General features: G+C 40.7%; 1 protein-coding gene across 1 annotated transcript in view; it reads right to left on the reverse strand.

Annotated features, from left to right (window-relative positions):
* Positions 1-20,378, reverse strand: part of B4galt6 (beta-1,4-galactosyltransferase 6) — a 65,179-nt gene that overhangs the window by 19,449 nt on the left and 25,352 nt on the right. Inside the window, exons 3-4 of the mRNA XM_048363506.1 lie at positions 18,224-18,337; positions 4,585-4,709 (exon numbers count right to left, since the gene is read on the reverse strand). Coding sequence (XP_048219463.1) covers positions 4,585-4,709; positions 18,224-18,337 — 239 coding nt within the window. The remainder of the gene's footprint in view (positions 1-4,584; positions 4,710-18,223; positions 18,338-20,378) is intronic.

Here is a 20,378-nt window from a genome sequence, read left to right on the forward strand (position 1 = left end):
AGGAACTGATGCAGCTTCAATGTCCCTTTGGCTCACACTCATATGGTTGGTACCATGGATCTCGTTTGGTTCACAGCCTGACTACCTCAAGAGTTATCACAGCAATACTAGACCAACATCCAATATTCCTTCCTTTTCCTCATAAGATGGTTTCAGATGGAGGTGGAACTCCCTGTGGAGGAGGGATTTGTAGGTGGCTTCAGTATGGGCACGTACTCAGGAATTCCTAAATAAATCTGATTCAGAGGCCTCTAGGCTTACCCTTTTGTCTTTTTGCCAGAAATAGTGTCTCGTGTGTACTTGACTTGCTTTCTCAGCTGCACCTCTTTAGCCTGATATTTTGCTGGTTATGTTAGAGATGCAGTCTCTTGAACTTTTCTGCTAGGGCTAGCTTTGAACCACAATCTTTCTAATCTTAATCACCTGAATATCTAGGATTACAGTCATGAGCGGAATCTCACAGGCATTGCTGTTCAGTCTGGCTTTGAATTGAGATCCTCAGATCTCAGCCACCTGAGTAACTGGTATTACAGGCATGAACCACCAGCACCCATTGCTAAGTTTCCACTTCATTTAGTTAATTGCTATGAGAAGTAAAAGGAGAGGAAGGTACATATTCCTACCACCTACTCTATCAGAACACTAGCAGTATAACTTCTAGCGAAATCAAAGTGTGCTTATTACCCTTCCCATTTTTGCATCTGAACACAGGTTCGCATATGGCATAATGTAAGTGGACCATAAGAATAGTTAAGGCAAATTACAAATTCAAGAAGGAAGCTGTCAGATATCTACAGTCTATATTAAAAAGCTCATATTAATTAGATCCAATTAGGTTAACTGATGAGTTGAGCATATAAGGATTAACCAAGTCAAAGTTACAGACCTTCATTTATTAAGTTCTTCAATGAAACATACAATTTATCAAGATCTGGGGATTTGTTTGTTTGGTTTGGTTTTTGTTTTTGTTTTGTTTTTTGTTTTTTAGTTGCAGAAGGAAAGTGCAAATACTGAAAAAGAAATTACCAGTGCCTTGGCAAATTCGAATAAACTGGTATTTTAATAACAAATGTCCAAAATTGTAGTGAGATACTATTGAAGATTAGGAATGATAGGCCTAAAGCAAAGTTTGTATGAAATAAAGCTAGATAATATCTTTAAAGTTCATTTGCTGTGTTCCTGTTTGTAATAGCTTCTAATTTTTTGTTTAGAAAAAGAAGATCTCAGTGTTCTGAGATTATTTAGTTTGAGGCTTTAATAGCCTTCATTTCAGGATATTCTTTCTTCTGTGTGCTTAATTTGCTATGTGAACCACTCTCCTGTTAATAAAGCTAGTAGAGATGGAGAACATTTATTATCTTCTGAAATGTCCATCTTTCTGAATCCTCTGTAACTGCCTCCTATTCAAGCAAGATTATCCCCCTCCATTATACCCACTTTAAAACCTCTATTCCTAAAGACTCAGGCACCTATCTTTTCCATACTTATTCACCTCTAAATAAACTATGAAGACACGATTAAGGAAAATGTCTATTACATACAATTCTCCCACCAAATTTAGCTTCCTGTCCCTTCCCACTACTGAAGTCAGGATGTCTCAGGAGTTCTAGTAGTTTTAAATCTGACTAAGCCCCATCAATGAGGGAAACTCCAGACTTCTAGATAGGTAACACCATCAAACCACTGCCAGGGCCTTTATGCCTTGCAGGTATTAAAACCTCCATCTCAACCTGAATGGAAAGCCAACATTACATACAGGTAAACATATCATTTGTAATGACCCAAAGAGCCTCACTAGTCTTGTCTCCAACCTCTTCTGCAGAAATCAGCCTACTTCCCAAGATACCCAACCTGCACAGAAATCTGCTAAAGCTGTAGTATCAGGAAGTGTTGTATTCACTACTTCTGGAAAACGGCATTTCTAATTAATTTGCCATCAACTAATTTTTTTTTTTTTTTTTTTTTTTTTTTTGGCCAGTTCTGGGCCTTGGACTCAGGGCCTGAGCACTGTCCCTGGCTTCTTCCCGCTCAAGGCTACCACTCTGCCACCTGAGCCACAGCGCCCCTTCTGGCCGTTTTCCATATATGTGGTACTGGGGAATCGAACCGAGAGCTTCATGTGTAGGAGGCAAGCACTCTTGCCACTAGGCCATATTTCCAGCCCCCCATCAACTAATTTTTGTAATTAAAAAAAAAAAACCTAACAGGAAGCTAGGAGTCATTGGTTCATGCCTGTAATCCTAGCTAGTCAGGAGGCTGAGATCTAAGGATTGTGGCTCAAAGACAGCCTGGGCACGAAAGTACATGAGACTCTTATTGCCAATTAAGTACGTGCGTGCACGCGTGCGCGCACGCACACACACACACACACACAGAGAAATGGAGCTGTGGCTCAAGTTGTAGAACACTAGCCTTGAGCAAAATTAAAAAAAAAAATTAGGGACAGCACCCAAGCCCTGAGTTCAAGCCCTAGGACCAGCAGAAAACAACAAACAACAAAAACCCCACCAGATGTCTAACGTAAGTCCAGTTCTTCTTTCTTTCTCATTTATTTCTATCCCAGTATTACATTAGCACATACACACGGAGGTGGAATGAATTAAATATGGCAACTACAGTTCACCTCAGAAGGCTCTCTCTAACATTCCCCTCACACCTTCAGTAATGTCATAGCTTAGAACTAAAGCCTATGCTGAGAAGCTGAAAGTGAAAGTGGATCTAAAATTAGCCTATTTCTTTTTTTTTATTAAATTTTATTGACAAGGTGTTGTGCAAATGGGGTACAGTTACATAATAAGGCAGTGAGTACATTTCTTGTGATATCTTACTCCCTCATTTTTCTTCCCCTATTAGCCTATTTCATAGCACCTAAACGAAACACGCTAATTTTAGATCCCTAAGTTTGTTTGTTCCAGGAGCTGCTTTCAGTACTTCTTATGTACTGAATCACAGGGAGTCCACTCACAAATGCAAGTAGGAACTATTCATGTGATACATCTGTCTCCTAGAAAATGAGACAACATATCATAAGACTTAAAATCTGCCTGGCAGACCACATTATTTCCTATTTACATCTCAATATCGACTTCCAAGCCATCCCAGCATTTATGATTACATGTCTTTTCTTCCATTGGTGTTCAACCTACACATGCCACACTCAAGTAGTACAAATAATTTATTTGTCTGGGATATTTTTTCAAAGTGGAATGTGTACAAATTGGGACATATTTCATACAAATACAAATGTAAAAGAAAAATTCATCAAGAAATAGGAAAAGATTAATTTACTAAATGAAGCTGCTCTGGGAAACAGCACAAAGCAATTATAAAACAGAATATATTGTTAAAACATATACTGAAAGCTATTGAAGCAGCTTTGTAACTTGTTTGAGGCAATGAGAAAGCTGAGCATTGGTTTAATCACTTGCAACAAAGCCAAAAAGGCATTTATTAGTCTCAAAAAGTCAACTCGACAAAACTGTTTAGTGCGTACCCTATACAAAGCAATATTCTGTGCACTGGAGATGCAGAAAGAAATTACACACATCCCTGAACACAAAGCGTTGAAGGTCAATGAACTCCGAGGACTTTAGTCATGTGTTTAACAATATACAGTTTTCCCTACTAGGAATTTTGTTAATACAAACATACAAATATGTTCAAAGATATGAGTATCATATAAGAGAACCTGAAGACTATGTCCAGATTACAGGTATATCACAGTGCTTTAGCACAAAACATTTTGATTTCATCGCTTATACTTTCAGCTGCATTATACAAGCTCTACTTTGTACTGAGTTATAACAGCATTGCATGAAATTACACTCAATTAATTTCACAGTATTGAAAGCAACTCTATTCAACTCATGGTTTTTGTTAATTTTCTTAAGGGCACAAGAGGCTGACCTACTCCCTTAAGAGTTTTTCAAATAAAATATTAAACAGAACTCTGGGGAGAATGATGAAATGGGTGACATTGATCAAGATGCTTTGTACCCATAAACTGACATGTCAAATTGAAACACCTTTGTACAACTACTTAAAAATAAAAAATAAATTATTTTTAAAATCAAAAGCTTGTGCTCTGTCTTCAGAAACGCAGACGATACGCCCAGAGGCCCCCCTTTCAATCCCTTTCAGTGGCCTCTGGGCTCTTTAGTATACTAAACATGAGAAACAGAGTTTGAAAACCCCGATGCTCAACCCAGCTAAAAATCTGGATATTAATATCCTTCCAGCTCTCACAGTTCCAGAAACTGGTAGGGCTTTGGCTACAGGAGTCAGTAGTCAGTAGAGACACCTGCAAAAGGCAGAGGACTCAGCCTCTCTTCCAAGAACAGCAGAACAAAAAAGAACAGAAATCCATTTCCCAAGTCAAATTCACATCATATTATTTTTTGCCAGAACTCAAAAGGGACTGAGCAGATGAGCACAGCTTTTGTTATTCACAGTGCTCACTGGAACAATAAATGCGTATGCTTTAAATGTTTAATATTTAAAGCATATTTAATATTTAAACAATATTTCATTCTTTATCTCAATTGCAAAGTAATAGACACATTTCTTATGATAAAACTAATTCACCTTCCATCTGGGTTTACAGTCTTTAGGCCTCCAGTGACCTCCTGGCTCAATATCTAAATCCTTGGAGAAGAGCTGATGAACTTCATCAAAACTGACTTCGCTTACATTGACACTGAGGAACCCTCCTGTAAGGTAAAACATGAAGAACTGTTTTAATGTTTTTCAAAGATGCATGAAGGACAAAAACAAGTAGCAGGGTATATAACCTAGTTGCCAGACAGTAATTCATTCCCATTATCAACACACGGCTATTTTCAGATTATAATTTACATGATCACCCTACTATGTTTGGTTAAATCAGCCAAAGAAACTATCTACCTTTTTGCTTTTGATCAATACACTGGATATTTAATACTCTGGGGAGGAAATGGTTGCATGTCCTAACAGTGTGTTGTTGAAATTAAACAATTCAGCTTTTTTTTTAAAACTTAGACCTGGAGACACAACTCAAATGGTAGAGTGCCAGCTACAAGCAAAAATGACAATCCACGTGAAAGCATGAGGTCCTAAGTTTAAGATCCAGTATTGGTACTCCCCACCACCACCACCACCCCCCACACACCCTAAAAACGTTTCCAACATAGGAGACAAATAGTACTATATATGAGAGTTAAATAAGAAGAGTAACTCGGAAAAGAATCCCAGATTCGACTGGTGATATTATTTAACCTTTTTCTTCCTCATCTTCCCTCCTTCAGACAAGGGTATGGCAATGCCTGCCCCCCCAAGGTGGTTGAATCCACTCTCTGTAGTGACAGGTAGTGTAGCCCCAGATAGAAAATACTTGGGAAAAGAAAGAACCACATACACACTGACCATATACAGGCTTTCCTTCCTAGTCCTTAACCTCAAAACAGTACCATACAGCAACTATCTATATAGCATTTGCATTATGTTTGGTATGTTACCTAATCTAGAGATGATTCAAAGTATACTTGAGGATGTACACATGCAATTCACAAACACTATGCCATTTTATATATAGGACTTGATCATGGATTTGGTAGCCTGGGTGGAGAGGATCCTGAAACCAACCCCCACATACACTGTCAGAGGGCTAGCTGTGAGAAAGATTAAGAGCAGATGCCTTACTGGGCATACTCAATATGTTACTATTACTACAATCTACTCATACCTTTTTCCTTTTTTTTCTTTTTTTTGGTTGAGGATGGGTGCTAGGGATTGAGTATGGCAAACATAAGCTGAACCCTTAAGTACTAACTTTTACAAGATCTGGATATTTAGAACAGGTTGACCTCAAACACAATCCACCTGCTTCAGTACATCTACCATCACACTCTGCTCTCTAATATTTCTTGAGAGAAAATTTACAAAAACATTCAAAAAATGTACTGTGAGCATCTACCATATATAACTTTGGTATACCAACCTGAACAAGCAGCAATTTCTAAGATATTCCTGATCAAACCATTATTCACTCTCCAAATTAACAAATAGACATTGCTAAGAATTTTCTACCATGTGCCTTTGAAATGAGAAAGGATCTTGGATAGAAAAAACAAAAATCACTTCCCCTAATGGAACTAAAATCTGATCTAAGATGCAGGAGAAGCTTTGTATCTTCACCCAAACATCAAAATATCGGCATGAACAGTAACATTCCTTCAAAGCAGAGTTAGCCATGTGTTCAATGAAGGCGAGTAAGATAACACTACAGGTCATCTTTTAGCAGTTAACTAACATCCTCTGTCACACAAATAGGTACATATGGCTTTGGAATGTCCTCTGCTCAAATTCTTTCTTCTAATCCTCATCTCATAAAGTAACAACCAAGGCTTGGTTTCCCAAGCAAGCCTTCTAAGCCTCTTGTGGCTACAGTTTCACATAAAAACATTGGGTTCCTCTCCAGACAGCTCCTTTCAAGGTTTTTACTCACCTCAGACCCTTCCTAATTAGGATTAGGTAAGACCATCAGTGCTTCATTCAGCACAGAGGCATGCTAGAGGGAAGTATGCAAATACTATGGGTGTCTCAAGAACAGACTAGGGAGAAGAAAAACCCTGCAATTTTCTAGTGTCTACCTGCTCTGCTGATATAGATATACAGACTTGGTATCTTAGAAAGGTCAAATTTTCCCCCAAAGAACTAGGATAACTATGAACTTGCAGTGAAAGGGTTGGTCAGAAACAAGAGTGATCCATCAACATAAGTACAGACTATCCTGACTCAACTGACAAACAGAATCTAACACTGTAATCAAATAAAATTCACACAAATAAGTCCCGTGTATTTAATGATTGCTAAAATGATAGTGATTAGGCTAAATAATAAGCAGTTCATGTAAGTAACTGAAGTTGGTATTCTTCATGCACTGTTGAACCAATTTTATTTTTGTCTCTTTTCCAGCCTTATTTCTTCAACAGCTATAATCATTATTGTCAACAGTTTTCTCCAGCATCATTTGTAGTTTAATTTCCAACTCCAATGCACATGTGCTGCCAAATTAAGAGAAGCCTTGTGTCTACTCAGGGAGAGTGCTTCCTACTCCCTCTGACTGATGGTCTCCATCCCCGATACCCCAGGCACCCCAAATCCACCTTCCTCCCGGTTGCCTCTTGCATCCACACTCCTCAGAATCCATTAGCAACTTTCCTATGTACTTCTGGGTCTTTGCTCTATGTAAGCTTACTACCTTCTGGCTGAAGGCCAGGATGCGCCAGTGATGTGAACCCGTCCTGCCAGGACAGCAACATCACTACCTTGGGGAAAAGGAAATGAGCCTCCTAGCACAGGCACTGCCAGTATGAAGAAGAGTGAAAGTATGAGAGGAAAGGTGAACACAAAGGTGAAGTGCTGGTGTCAGAGAGAAGACCTTGTGCACAGGAGGGAAAGGACAAGGGCAAGTTAGACACGGAGCCAGGAAGGAACTTGCCGTGGGAGTTCATGCTGATGTGCTTCCAGTTGTCCAGGGTAGAATAAACTTCTTCCAGGGAAGAGAGGGAGAGGGGCAGCACTAGGTCCTCAACCAATACTGCTTCCCCTCTTCAGGTTTCACTCAAATATTCTAATGCTTTTTAAAAACCATTCTAATCCACATGTAGTGACTGAGCCAGGAAGGCACACATCTTTTTCAAGCGGAAACTAAGCCAATGCCTAGCCTAGTCTAGCCTAACCCAGCCCAGCCCAGCCTCGACTGGCCCAGTCCCAGGTTCACTTGCTGAGATTTCAAGAGAAATAGAGAATCAACTGACCTCCAGAGGACTCCCATCTTCATTTTCTCTGTATTAAAAGTGAAATCTTCAACTGGGAACAAATATTTATTCCTCCCTAGAGATTTAATCTTCTTAGGAGAGGAAGACAGAGTTCCAAAACCTATGTGCATCTGATTTTATAAGATAATATTTGTTGAAATGAACTCCAAGAAATGGAAACAAGAGGTGTTTTTTCTGTTCCTGTTTTTGCTTTCTTTTCCTTGTGTCTTGTTTGTTCATTTACCTGCCTTTGGAAGGGTAAGGGGAAGCAGAGAAATGGCAGGACAAAGGGTAAAACAAATTCAGCATAGATGCTCACTGGAAACTATGTTAAAAACAAACTATACAACTTGTGGGTGGAGATGGAGGGAAAAACTGGGAGAAATTGAGGGAAGGGATAATATTGTTCAAAAAGAAAACTACTCTCTGTGTGACTTATATAACTATAACCCCTCTTACCTCACCTTCATATTAACAATCAAAATGCATTTAAATTTTTGGGAAAAAAATAGCTGGGTGCCAGTGGCTCATGCCTGTGATCCTAGCTACTCAGAAGGCTGAGATCTGAGGATTGTGGCTTGAAGCCTGCCTCAGCAGGAAAGTCTTATCTCCAATTAACCACCAGAAAATGGGAAAATGGAGCTGTGGTTCAAAGTGGTAAAGCACTAGCCTTGAGGAAAAAAGCTCAGGGACAACATCAGTCCTTGAGCTGAACAGTCCCTCAACTGATAAAAAATAAAGGGGCTTGGAATGTGGCTTACTGGTAGAGTGCTTATCTAGCATGCATGAAGACCTGAGTTTGATTCCTCAGTTCCACATAAACAGAAAAAGCCAGAAATGGTGTTGTGGCTCAAGTGGTAGAGCAATAGAAGCTCAGAGATAGTGCCCAGGTCCTGAGGTCAAGCACCAGGACTGGAAAAATGAAATAAAATAATGGTGGCTCAAACCTGTAGTCCTAGCCATTCAGGAGACTGACAGCTAAGAATCAAAACTGGAAGCTGGCCCCAACAGGAAAATTCCTGAGCCTCTTATCTCCAATTCACAAGCAAAAACTCAAAGTGGGGGTGTGGCTCAAGTGACAAGAGTACTAACCTTGAGCAGTAACACCACCCAGGCCCAGAGAATTACATAAAAATAAACACATAAAATAACCAAACAAACATAGTGACTGAAATCCATTCACTGGATAGTATAACCAATCAGGAAATTAATGTAAAAAATTTCATTTATTGGAATAAATTTCATTAAATGGAAGTTGGGGCTGGGTTCAAAATGGCAGGAGTACAAGTACTAAAAGCCTGGGAGGGAAGAAGGGCGACCAATAACCTAGAGAGAAGGATGAAGGGCAGGGAATTCTAGCCAATGTAAAGTCAGCTATCATTCATAACAGCTAAGCTTCCTATGCCCAACTACTGCTATTTCCTTTAAGAAGAGTCTATTACACCACTGGTTAAGTAAGAACATTGACTACACTTTCCTAATACTGCATTTACAAGACCTAGAACAGTGTTACTCCACTGGGGAAAATGGACATGCTTAGATATGGTTGACCCCAAACAACAAGACGATTGTCTTGTGAAATACAATGTATCACATGACATGATTCAAAACATTTTTTCTATTAAAATATAATTCTTTCAAATAACAAACACTCAATGTGGACTCTCTATAATTACAAATCTTCTTATATGTCTAATAAAACGTAAGGCAGAGAATTCTTTCCTCCATAAATCAACACTTTTAAATGACTTCTGCAATCTGGAACCTCTACCTGGTATTTTTGGCATCAAAAGCATAATTTGAATTCTCTAGCCTGTGTAACTCTTTTATCCTCAGGGCTTTAAATGTGCATATTCCCAAAGTTCTGATGACAGTGTAGAAGACCCAAATTTCTCCCTGAAATGTCTCTTTGGGTGAATTCTTCTCCAGTGTCAGAAAGAATTCTGGTAAGTAGCACATTTCTTCCCCCCTCCTCTGTACTGCCTTCTAGTACTGCTCTGAGGCTCAATGGCTCTGAGTCATTCTTTCACCCTTTGAAGGCAACACTAGACACTGTGTATTTAAAATGCCCTTTACCAGAGCTTCTCAACATCTAGCATTTATAACTTCTGCTTAACAAATGACTTCTTTCTCACCTATTCTTTAAGTGAGCATTCTAGATTTCTGAAAAATGGATTTTAGACACACATACATATCACAGCCCAGTATAGTAACTGGACACAGGATGGATACCGATAGATGTTCGGACAAGTAGATAGGCACAGCAGAGATGTCTTGTCCATTCCTCCTTTCCTACCTCATTTCCATTCCCTACCAGATGTTTAAACATGTCTTATGTAAAAGGTGTGTCATGTGCAGATTACCCAAAATAATAGCCGGGCAACTGCTCAAACACAATTTACATCCATTTTCCTCCCTTGCTTACAGTTCTATCTTGATTTACTCTTAGTCACTAATTGTAACCTCCAGTTAACAGTCATTGTTCTCTGTTCCCAACTTTGCCTATGTAACTAACACACCTGATGAACCCTTGGTCCACTTCAAGGAGCTTTATACACCCTTGACTAGACCTCTTCAAATCATCATCCCACTTCCTGGAGATTGATAAACTGACAATCTCCTTCAGAGTCATAATAAACAACTACTATTTGTGTATTTCCTTAGTTCTCACACACACACGTTCATTCATGTTTTGGCATGCTAACCCAGGGTCGCATGCTACAATGTGTGCATAAATGCACTGATTCATTCTTGTTCCCAAAAAAGCCATTGTAAGATTAACAACATGTCTGCCTACTAAAATAGTTTATCATCTGCTCCCCCTGACATGTCATATGTGTTTTCTGGAACCATTCAATTGCCAGGAAATGATTTTATGGAATACCATCACTTCTAGCACAACTCGTTTCAAGCAGTATTATTCCCTTCAAATTGTGCTGAATGAAAAGGTGCATAAAAGTATCTATAGACTCACACCAGCACTTTACAAACTACTTCCATCTTCAGTAAGTCCACCTCTTTATGCCTAAAGCCACACCACCTTCCAGTTCACAGCCCCATTCCAGTATATGTCTTCCCAGTCCCATACATCACACTGGGCACCAACTCTATTTCCACTCCTGGACTGTTACCTGGAACCAACTGCCTTTCGATGCAACAGAACCATTGCATAAAGCCTCATTCAATTCTGGGGCAATTCTGTGCCCAGCCTCTATCTGGCCACTTTAAAATAAAGTGGTTTGCTAATTTGGGGGCTGTGCTTGTTTAAAATGTGGGTGCCAAGCCCATCAACATCTCTATGAGCAGATGCCCATGAATCATGTGCCCACTAGCTTTACCTCAGAACATTTCAGCTGCTTGGCTGAGCAGTCACGGGACAACATACACTCAAAAGGACTGGGAAGAAGCAGTAACAACCTGAGAAGAGGGGAACTTTGCACAACTACTTTTCAGGAAAAGTAGTGACACAGCTTGTGGCTTTAGGACTCCAAGCAGTGACACTTCTGTCTGCAGACATGAGCATCACAGGTGGGAACTGAGAGCTCTAACAAAGTGACACGTGGTCTTATTTGCGCTACTCAACATCTGAGCCCAACTCCCTGGACACCTAGTATTTCTGTGGGATCCCTAGTCCTTGCCCATGGCTTCATTACCTTCTTAAACCACATGAAGTATATTCTGTGGTCTACAACCAAGAACTCATACATGTGACAGCCTGCATTCCTGTAACTAAGGTTCATTGGTCCTGGTGCACATCACGATATGACAGCACCTACATGTTCACCAACACCATTATTTCTTGTCCTTTCTGGACATGTAACACATGGATAGTAAATCCCAACCGTGGAGCGTTGACTTTCAATGCCTGAATTCTCCACCTAATAATGAGCAGTGAAGAAAAATCACATGACTAATCCCACCATTAGGACAACCATGTCTGATTACTGCCTCCAAAGGACAACTGTCACTGATGTGTGCTTCTGGCTTCCAGGAGAGCTTTCTTGATTATCTAGTCAGTCACCTTTTAATTCACGATTAGCTGACTTCACTTTTAATTCTCTAAAAACAACTGTAAAACATTGCCCTTGCCCTCAAGATGCTCAGTCCTTCTTGGCTGCATCCCCCATTCCCCAGCCACCCCCAACCCCTGCCATGAACAAAAGGTGTCCTACTTTATCAGAATGTTAAAATAAAGCCTTAACTTTCTCTACCTCATTCATAGAGATTGCCTTTGGGTGGCCTCAAGGAAAAGTTACCCCTACCACCATCAAAGCTGAGGGCACTGCTTCCTTCCACTGTCTCTATGATGTGTTCCATCCGTCCCTCTTCTCCCTATACTTTCTGTAATGCCTAACACAATCTCACAGCCATCTCTTTTTTTTTTTAAGAGTCCTTCAGTGAAACTCCCTCCTCCCCAAGCTTCCTTTACCCCATTTCTCCTCCTCTTTCCCACCAAACTTGAAAGAGAGAGAGAGACAGACAGACAGACAGACAGACAGACAGACAGAGACAGAGAGAGATTTCAATGCATGGGACTTAGTTCTCCACAAAGTATGCTTTGCTTAACCCACCACACTACTGAAATAGCTTGCTTGAATTTGCCATATGTCGAATCCAATGGCCTTTTCAGTTCCTCATTCTACCTGCTCTCCTTGGAACACTCTTCCCTGTTGTCTCCCAGGACACACAGCTGGTTGACTTCTGCCTATCTTTCAGTTTCCTCTTCTACAGACCACTCCTAGTTCACAAAAGTGCTGATCTTCTCAGGCCCCATTCTTAGCCTTCTTCTTGTCTCACTTCCTCTTATTTCCAGCTCACATCCTTTTACAAAATTCATACCCCATGTTAGTTCTCTTGCACCTCAAATAAGACTACCAAATGAACTTAATAATGTCCTCCTTGTTCTCCAAACAAGATGCTCATCCTGAACTTCACCATGAACTGAAATTCACAGAAAGCTAAAAATTAACCCTACTCTTCACTAGGACTTTAGTGCACCTAGTAGCTTCTTTTTGGGGCCTCTCCTTCAGACTTGGCACATATCTTGTCCTTTCCTTTTGGCCCCTTGTAGTATGTTCCTCACTGGTGATACTGATTCTAGCTTCTTCCCTTTCTCTTTCATTTTTTTCACCTTCTTACCCACATAATCTTTATGAAGCACAAGCCTCATCCATCTGCCCAGGCCTTCAGTGGCTTTTGTTTGGTTTTGGTTTATTCATTTTTGCCCCAAGACTCTTAAATTGTGTATTCTACAAGTGCTTAGTTAAGAAAACAGTTCAATTAAGAATACATATTTATATAATGGAATTTTACTCATCTATCAGAAAGAATAATAGTATGTCATTTGAAGGGAGATAGATGGACCTAGAAAAGATATGCTAAATGAAGTCAGGCTCAGAGAGACAAACAGTGCATGTTTTCTCTCATACGTAGAAGTTAGATCTAAGTTACAAACATATAGGAAAGCATATATAGGGTCCTATGCATATACACACAAACAAATTGAAACATGTTTTGTCGAGGGAGGGAAGGGGGGACATGAATGAAGGAAGGAAGGGGAACAAATACAATCATTCTATTCAGTGTACATTATGGAAAAGTTGAACTTGAAAGATGAAGAAGAACAATGGAAGGGGTGATATTGATCGAGATGCACTGTACTTACAATCTAATTTGTGGAACCTGAAACCACTTTGTACAACCACTCTATAAAAATCTAAATTAAAAACAATTAAAATGCAAAAAATCAAGGGAAAAGAAAATTACGTACTCTCTCTGAGAAAAATGCACATAGGTTCACACTCAATCCTTTGAATACAAGCTTAGGGCTCTGCTCCCCCTGCAGTCCATCAACTGGACACCTAGAAATACCTTAGCACTTTATACAATCCCTTCAGCTCTCTTCCCCCACTTATACATGCACTCCAACTGGATTTAACCCTTATCCACTGCAGGAACACCCAGCTGCCTCCTCCTCTGGCCCTGAAACCCTGCTTTCTTTTTTTTTGTGTGTTTTTTTTTTTTTTTGGCCAGTCCTGGGCCTTGGACTCAGGGCCTGAGCACTGTCCCTGGCTTCTTCCCGCTCAAGGCTAGCACTCTGCCACTTGAGCCACAGCGCCGCTTCTGGCCATTTTCTGTATATGTGGTGCTGGGGAATCGAACCTAGGGCCTCGTGTATCCAAGGCAGGCACTCTTGCCACTAGGCTATATCCCCAGCCCCGAAACCCTGCTTTCTTGAACCATCTTGGAGATCCAGCCTCATTGTTCTCTCTGCCTCTCTGTCTACCCTGTGCTTCATTCCTTGCATTTCCCAGCAGCTTGCTGCCTTTCTCTAGGTGTTTCCTGAAGCAAGTAACCCACCTGTGTACTACAGAACCAGACTCCCTTTGTTCCTGCCCTGTCTGCCACAATGAATAGCCCGGGCCTTCTATGTACGCTGAGCAATAGCTTGTTTTCCCTGAAATGGCTCCCACCTCTTTCTGTAGTAAACATACTCATGACAGTTTGCAATAATAAGCATTATTTGAGCTTTTCTGGAATTTATTTACTCATACTTTCCCTCTTTGCTGATTTTCATTTGAATTGTTTAAGTCATCTCAAAAAGCCTTTACAGATTTTGTTATATTAGATTAGCAATTACAGAAAGCATCAGGGATAAATTACAAAAGAAACCATCCCACAAAGAGTGGTATTCTGTATAACAATAACTGCTAATGTATTCTAAGTAAGAATAAAAGGGTAGGAAAACTAAAAACATGTCTGTCTTTAATGCACAGTGTAGTTACTGATATAATCCATTTCCACTGCTACTTCACCCAGAAAAATCCAAATTAAAACATCCATGCTAAGCACTTACTGCTTGTATTTTTTTCTAGATAAGGTAAAATTTCTATATTACTTGGTTAGCATGAAGGAGTCTTACATAAATTCAATAAAGCTGAAAATGAAAGTGGATTTGCCCTCTGGATAGTCTATAAATACTGGCAGTAATGAAAGAGTCGTTCATATTCTTTATGTAAGTAATCCACATTAAAAGACACAGGTTGGGGGCTGGGAATATGGCCTAGTGGCAAAAGTGCTTGCCTCATATACATGAAGCCCTGGGTTCAATTCCCCAGCGCCACATATATAGAAAATGGCCAGAAGTGGCGCTGTGGCTCAAGTGTCAGAATGCTAGCCTTGAGCAAAAAGAAGTAAAGGACAGTGCTCAGGCTCTGAGTCTAAGGCCCAGGACTGGCAAAAAAAAAAAGACACAGGTTGAAGACTACAATTGACCACAATTGACTATTAAACACTGCTGAAATCCATGAAATGAATTTTCTAAATTCCAGTTTGAAAACTTCACACTACCTTATATAAATCCACCTCTGGTAGTCCCATTGCTATACTAGTTAGGAATACATTTTTAAAAGAATTTTTACTTAAAATAATCATACACATCAATTTTTAACTTTGTTTTTGATGATTTAGGTAAATTAAATCATTCTTGCATGAGTGGTTTTATTCTCACATAGAACAGGAGGTAAGAGATTCAATTATTTTGCGATTGTAACAGGATATTATGCTTAGGTATTTGATTATGCTGTTCCTTAACACCGGTGGGAAATACCCTGTTAATTTAAAAACAAATGAATAGCTAAGTATAAAACTTAACTTCACACATTTCTCCTGGGAAATCTGGCTTGTTCATTCATAGAAGCAGGGAGAAGGAAAGGGAGAATCAAATGAGCACTAAGGCCTCAAGCACTGAGCTGGACTTCACATGATCTATACTCTGAAGCGTATCCCAGGTTTTGCAGATAGCTACACGGAGGCTCTGCTTTGTAGGAGGTCACAGTGGAAAGGCTCTTCAGGACAGCTCACACAAGCCTTTTTGACTTACTACATTGGTTAAACTTGTGGTTCTTTTTCTCAAGTACTGTCTATACTTGGGGGTCATCTTTCCTTTCCATTAATCCAGCCATTGTGGCCACCACTAACTGGAAATGGACTGGTGCTGGACCCAATGGTGGCAGCCTACATGGGGGTCTGCTGTGAAAAGGCAGCTGAAAAACTGGCAGGATCCTCTCCTGCAAAAGAGCACAATATTCAAATGGAAGCAGGAGAAAGGAGAAGGAGCAGCCAGATCCCCAGTGAAGGAAGGGCAGGCACAGCAGCTATGAGGCAATATCAAGAACCCGGCCAGAGGTGTTTACAGGAGCTGAGGGACTGGAGGAGGGGAATCCTTAGCAGAATGGCCTTGCTGGCAGACAGTCTTACTGAGCAGTTTAATTAGTATTCACAAAACACTGGGGCTGGGAATATGGCCTAGTGGCAAGAGTGCTTGCCTTGTATACATGAAGCACTGGGTTCGATTCCCCAGCACCAAATATATAAAAATGGCCAGAAGTGGCGCTGTGGCTCAAGTGGCAGAGTGCTAGCCTTGAGCAAAAAGAAGCCAGGGACAGTGCTCAGGCCCTGAGTCCAAGGCCCAGGACAGGCAAAAAACAAACACAAAACACTAACTCAGAAAAGGGTAACTACCTATATCAAGGAAAGAAAGATTTCCTAAAACTATCAATTCATCTATCCAAACTATCAATGCAAATGATGATGAAGAAACTATTTTAATCAATATTTCAACAGAATACCCAGGGGTCTCATTCAGTATTGCATGGACACAAACAGTCACTTTGGGGGAAAACAAGGCTATAATAACAAAACTATGACACACACAGCCACATGTTTGTTTTCTACTGGGGCACCCACAGAGATAATAAGATCAGAATCATTTATCTCCCAAAATTAGTGTCCAGACCCTAGGTAAGACCAGTAAAGCCAGAAAGTTAGGGGTCCTGTGCGATTCCAGGAATGAAATTTACTACTCCTCTTGATCAGGGACCTCAGAGTGTGATCAGGGATCCTCAGCCCGGCCTCAGAACTATCACAATGAAGATTTGTGGCGTACTTTGGTGCTACTGAAACCGGAATTCAGCCTATCCTGAGCCCCGCACAGGCATCAACTCTTCAGCACACATGCACATATATGCACAAAAGATCTCAAGTATATTGCTCTCCCGTGAAAGACCAAAAATAAAACCAAGGTATTTTGTGTATTCTAGTGTTTAGTTTGCTTTTTGCTACTTTGTCAATGAAGAAAGTATATATCATTGTCCATCAGCTAGGAAGCAGGCTAAACTAGGAATCAGGCTAAATGAAAGGTGGCACGTTTCTTTAAAGACATACTCTTCAACAGTAAAAAGTAATAAATTAAAATTTTTATGTACCAACATGAGTAGCTCTCAATAAGTAACAAAAAGCCACAGAGTAGAATTTTTTTGGGGGTAGGGGGGAATCTTGGAGGCCTGGCACTCTCCCTGCTCAAGGCTAGGACTCTACCACTTTGAGCCACAGAACCACTTCTAGTTTTCTGGTGGATAACTGGAGATAAACAAACATCCGAGAGACTTTCCTGTCCAGATTGGCTTTGAACCATGATCCTCAGATCTCAGCCTCTTCTCCTGAGTACTAGGATTACAGGCTTGAGCCACACGTACCTGGCTTGAAATGAACTTTTAAGATCACTGAAAACTTTTTTTTTTTGGCCTGTGCTGGGGCTTGGACTCAGGGCCTGAGCACTGTCCCTGGCTTCTTTTTGCTCAAGGCTAGCACTCTGCCACTTGAGCCACAGCGCCACTTCTGGCCATTTTCTGTATATGTGGTGCTGGGGAATCGAACCCAGGGCCTCATGTATATGAGGCAGGCACTCTTGCCACTAGGCCATATCCCCAGCCTGAAAACTTTTAAAATGTTTACTACTCTATTTTCTATCTACATAAAAATTGTAAATTAATTATATAAATATAGGCCAAACTCATAATAGAAGTCAATTACTTCTTGGGCTGGGGAGAATACAGAACTAGCCTTGGAGATGGTAGCCAAAAGGACATTAGCTCAGTGTAGTGGCACATGCTGAAATCCCATAACTTTCTAGGCTGAAGCGGGAGGCTCTTAAATTCAAAACTAGATTGGGCTACATAGCAAGACATTGTCTTAACAACAATAGCAACTTAGCTCCTGCTGCCCCCACCCCCCGCAAGACTACATTATCTTACTGTTCTAATATACCCAAAAAGAAGACCAGTTATTAAGTATTCTCTTACGAGCTACTGGAAATCAATCTGGATGTAAGCCAAAGTATGAGTTTTTAAATGTAGGTAGCAGAACCATAGGTATGTGACATTTCCTGTCTTGCATTTTTTCCCAACTTTTCAATCATCCACCTCCAGAACAGTATTTTTGCCTTCCAAAATACAGTGTCACACTGCATAATGCGAACCTTGCACCCACAGTAATGATGATCTGATCCTGGGATGCATGAGTCACATGGCTTTGGTTCCTTCATTGTAACACAAGTAAACAGTAAAATCAAAATAGCTCACACTTACGCATGTAAGGCAGTTTTTCTGGACAGGGAAGGTATGGTGAATACGTGAAGTTTTCCGGGAGGTAAGTTGTGGTCTGAACAAGATAGTCACTTGAATTATTGCCTTCTGGATAATCTTGGAGACAGAGAGACAAAAGAAAGTCACAACCAAAGCATTGACTATTGCCTTGCTTCTAGTAAGAAATATACCACAGGAGTCTCCAATATGCAACCTTTAGAAGTAGTTAAATTAAGCAATTACTCAGAAAGAGCTGGGAAAAAGTACCCCACTGTTAGAACGGACCCCTCAGCATGATTCCCAGGAGAGATCCAGAGAGCAGCCATCCTCACCTCACATGAAAACACCTGCTCCCACCTGCTCCCTGTTTGGGCCAGATGTAAAGAGGGTGGGAATCTTTTACATCTTGAAGCAACCACACAGCCCTGGCACAGTGCTACCTTCATCCAGAGAGCAGAGGGGTGGGAGAACACATGTATAGGAAACTGAGATTTCCCTACTCCACTTCTCTATAACACAGCCTACTCTAAGCTTTTAGTAGCTCTGCACCTGCACACTACAGCCCTTAGGGAATCCATTCTCCTTAGTGTCAGCAAGCTTTGCTACATATACAGCAGTTGTCCAGAACACCAAAGTCAGATGCTTGAGTTCAAGTCCTTGCTCCAGAAACATACTTGCTTTCAAGGTAGGGCCATGATTATGCACAGGGTTTTGTTTTGTTTTTTTCATTTGTCTTCCTGCTACCGTCATTTTTACATTTCAATAAGATAAAATACCTCAACTTCAGAACAACCCTTGGCTCACAAAAACAGTAAACATTTGCAGTCATGAACACATGACCAAACTAAAACATGACATGAACACAGAAATAAATCAGAGCTTAAAGATTTTTGAACCAGGAAACACAGAGAGATTCCAGTCCGTCTCAGAGTTCTCAGATGCAAATCTGCGAAACCAGGACAAGCCAGTTTCCTGCTGTGCAGAGGAACCTGGCCAAGGAGAACCACTGAGATAGAGAAAAAGAGATTACAACAGTTAACTACTGTGTCTCCTCAATCCACTGTGCACCACAGAAAATGAAGCTCTAGAAGATACTTAAATCTTCAGTTATCTGCTCCAAAGGAAGAGACTATAAAAGCTAAACTTTCTAACCCCTGGGGAAAATAGTAGAACCATATGAGAACAACCAAAGCCCCCTCTCCGTGTTTATAATATCTCTTCATCATCACCCTGGAGTTAAAGGAGCTGCAGCCAATGCCAGGAAAGCACTTCAGAGCAGGACACAGCCAATCCCTGGCCCACTTAGGGAAGAACTTCCTGCCAAGGCTGCTAAGCACAGGTTGATGGAAGGGACAAAGGCTCCAAGCCCAGTAGCAACAAAGAGACAACTCCAAAGGACAGATTGCATGGAATCCCAAGGTGAGAATTTAATGGAGCACCTATGAGAGGTCAACCAGACTGGAGAATGATATAAGAGACCCCATGACGGCTCAACTAAGGCTTGTTCTACCAGGAAGTAGGAGAGAATCTCTAGAATATCCAAGTTTTTCTCTCTGAAGGGGGCCTAGAAAGCTTCTTTCAAGAAAATTCTTCCAAGTCATTGGTGGGAGGGAGGGCCAGGGGACAAGTTATTCTGCAGGCACTGTTTTGTGTGCCCAGGGACAGACCAAAGCCACAGAACCCTCCTTTGGATCCACACTATGTATCTCTCACGCCAATGCATCTGAAAGACTAAGACATGACGCTAAACCTAAGTATAAGGAAACCCAATGAGGCTCTAATTATTTCATTAAGATCTTTTTTTAAAATATGTTGAGGTACTTATCAAAGTTTAAAACTGGATTTTCCTTGCTGGGCACAACAACAGGCCCAATCATTAAGTTAAGATGTTCTGTGTAGCCGGATATCAGTGGCTCATGCCTGCAATCCTAGCTACTCAAGAGGCTGAGGTCTGAGGACTGTGGTTCAAAGCCAGGCCAAGCAGAAAGTCTCTGTGGAACACTTATCTCCAATTAACCACTCAAAAAGCAGAAGTGGTGCTGTGGCTCAAAGTGGTAGAGTGCTAGCCTTGATAAAAAGAGCTCAGGGACAGTGCCCAGGCCTGGAGTTCAAGCCCCACAACCAACAACAACAACAAAAAAAAAGTCCTTTGTACATT

This window comes from Perognathus longimembris, chromosome 15 (genome assembly GCF_023159225.1).
Source record: "Perognathus longimembris pacificus isolate PPM17 chromosome 15, ASM2315922v1, whole genome shotgun sequence".
Lineage (NCBI taxonomy): Eukaryota > Metazoa > Chordata > Mammalia > Rodentia > Heteromyidae > Perognathus > Perognathus longimembris.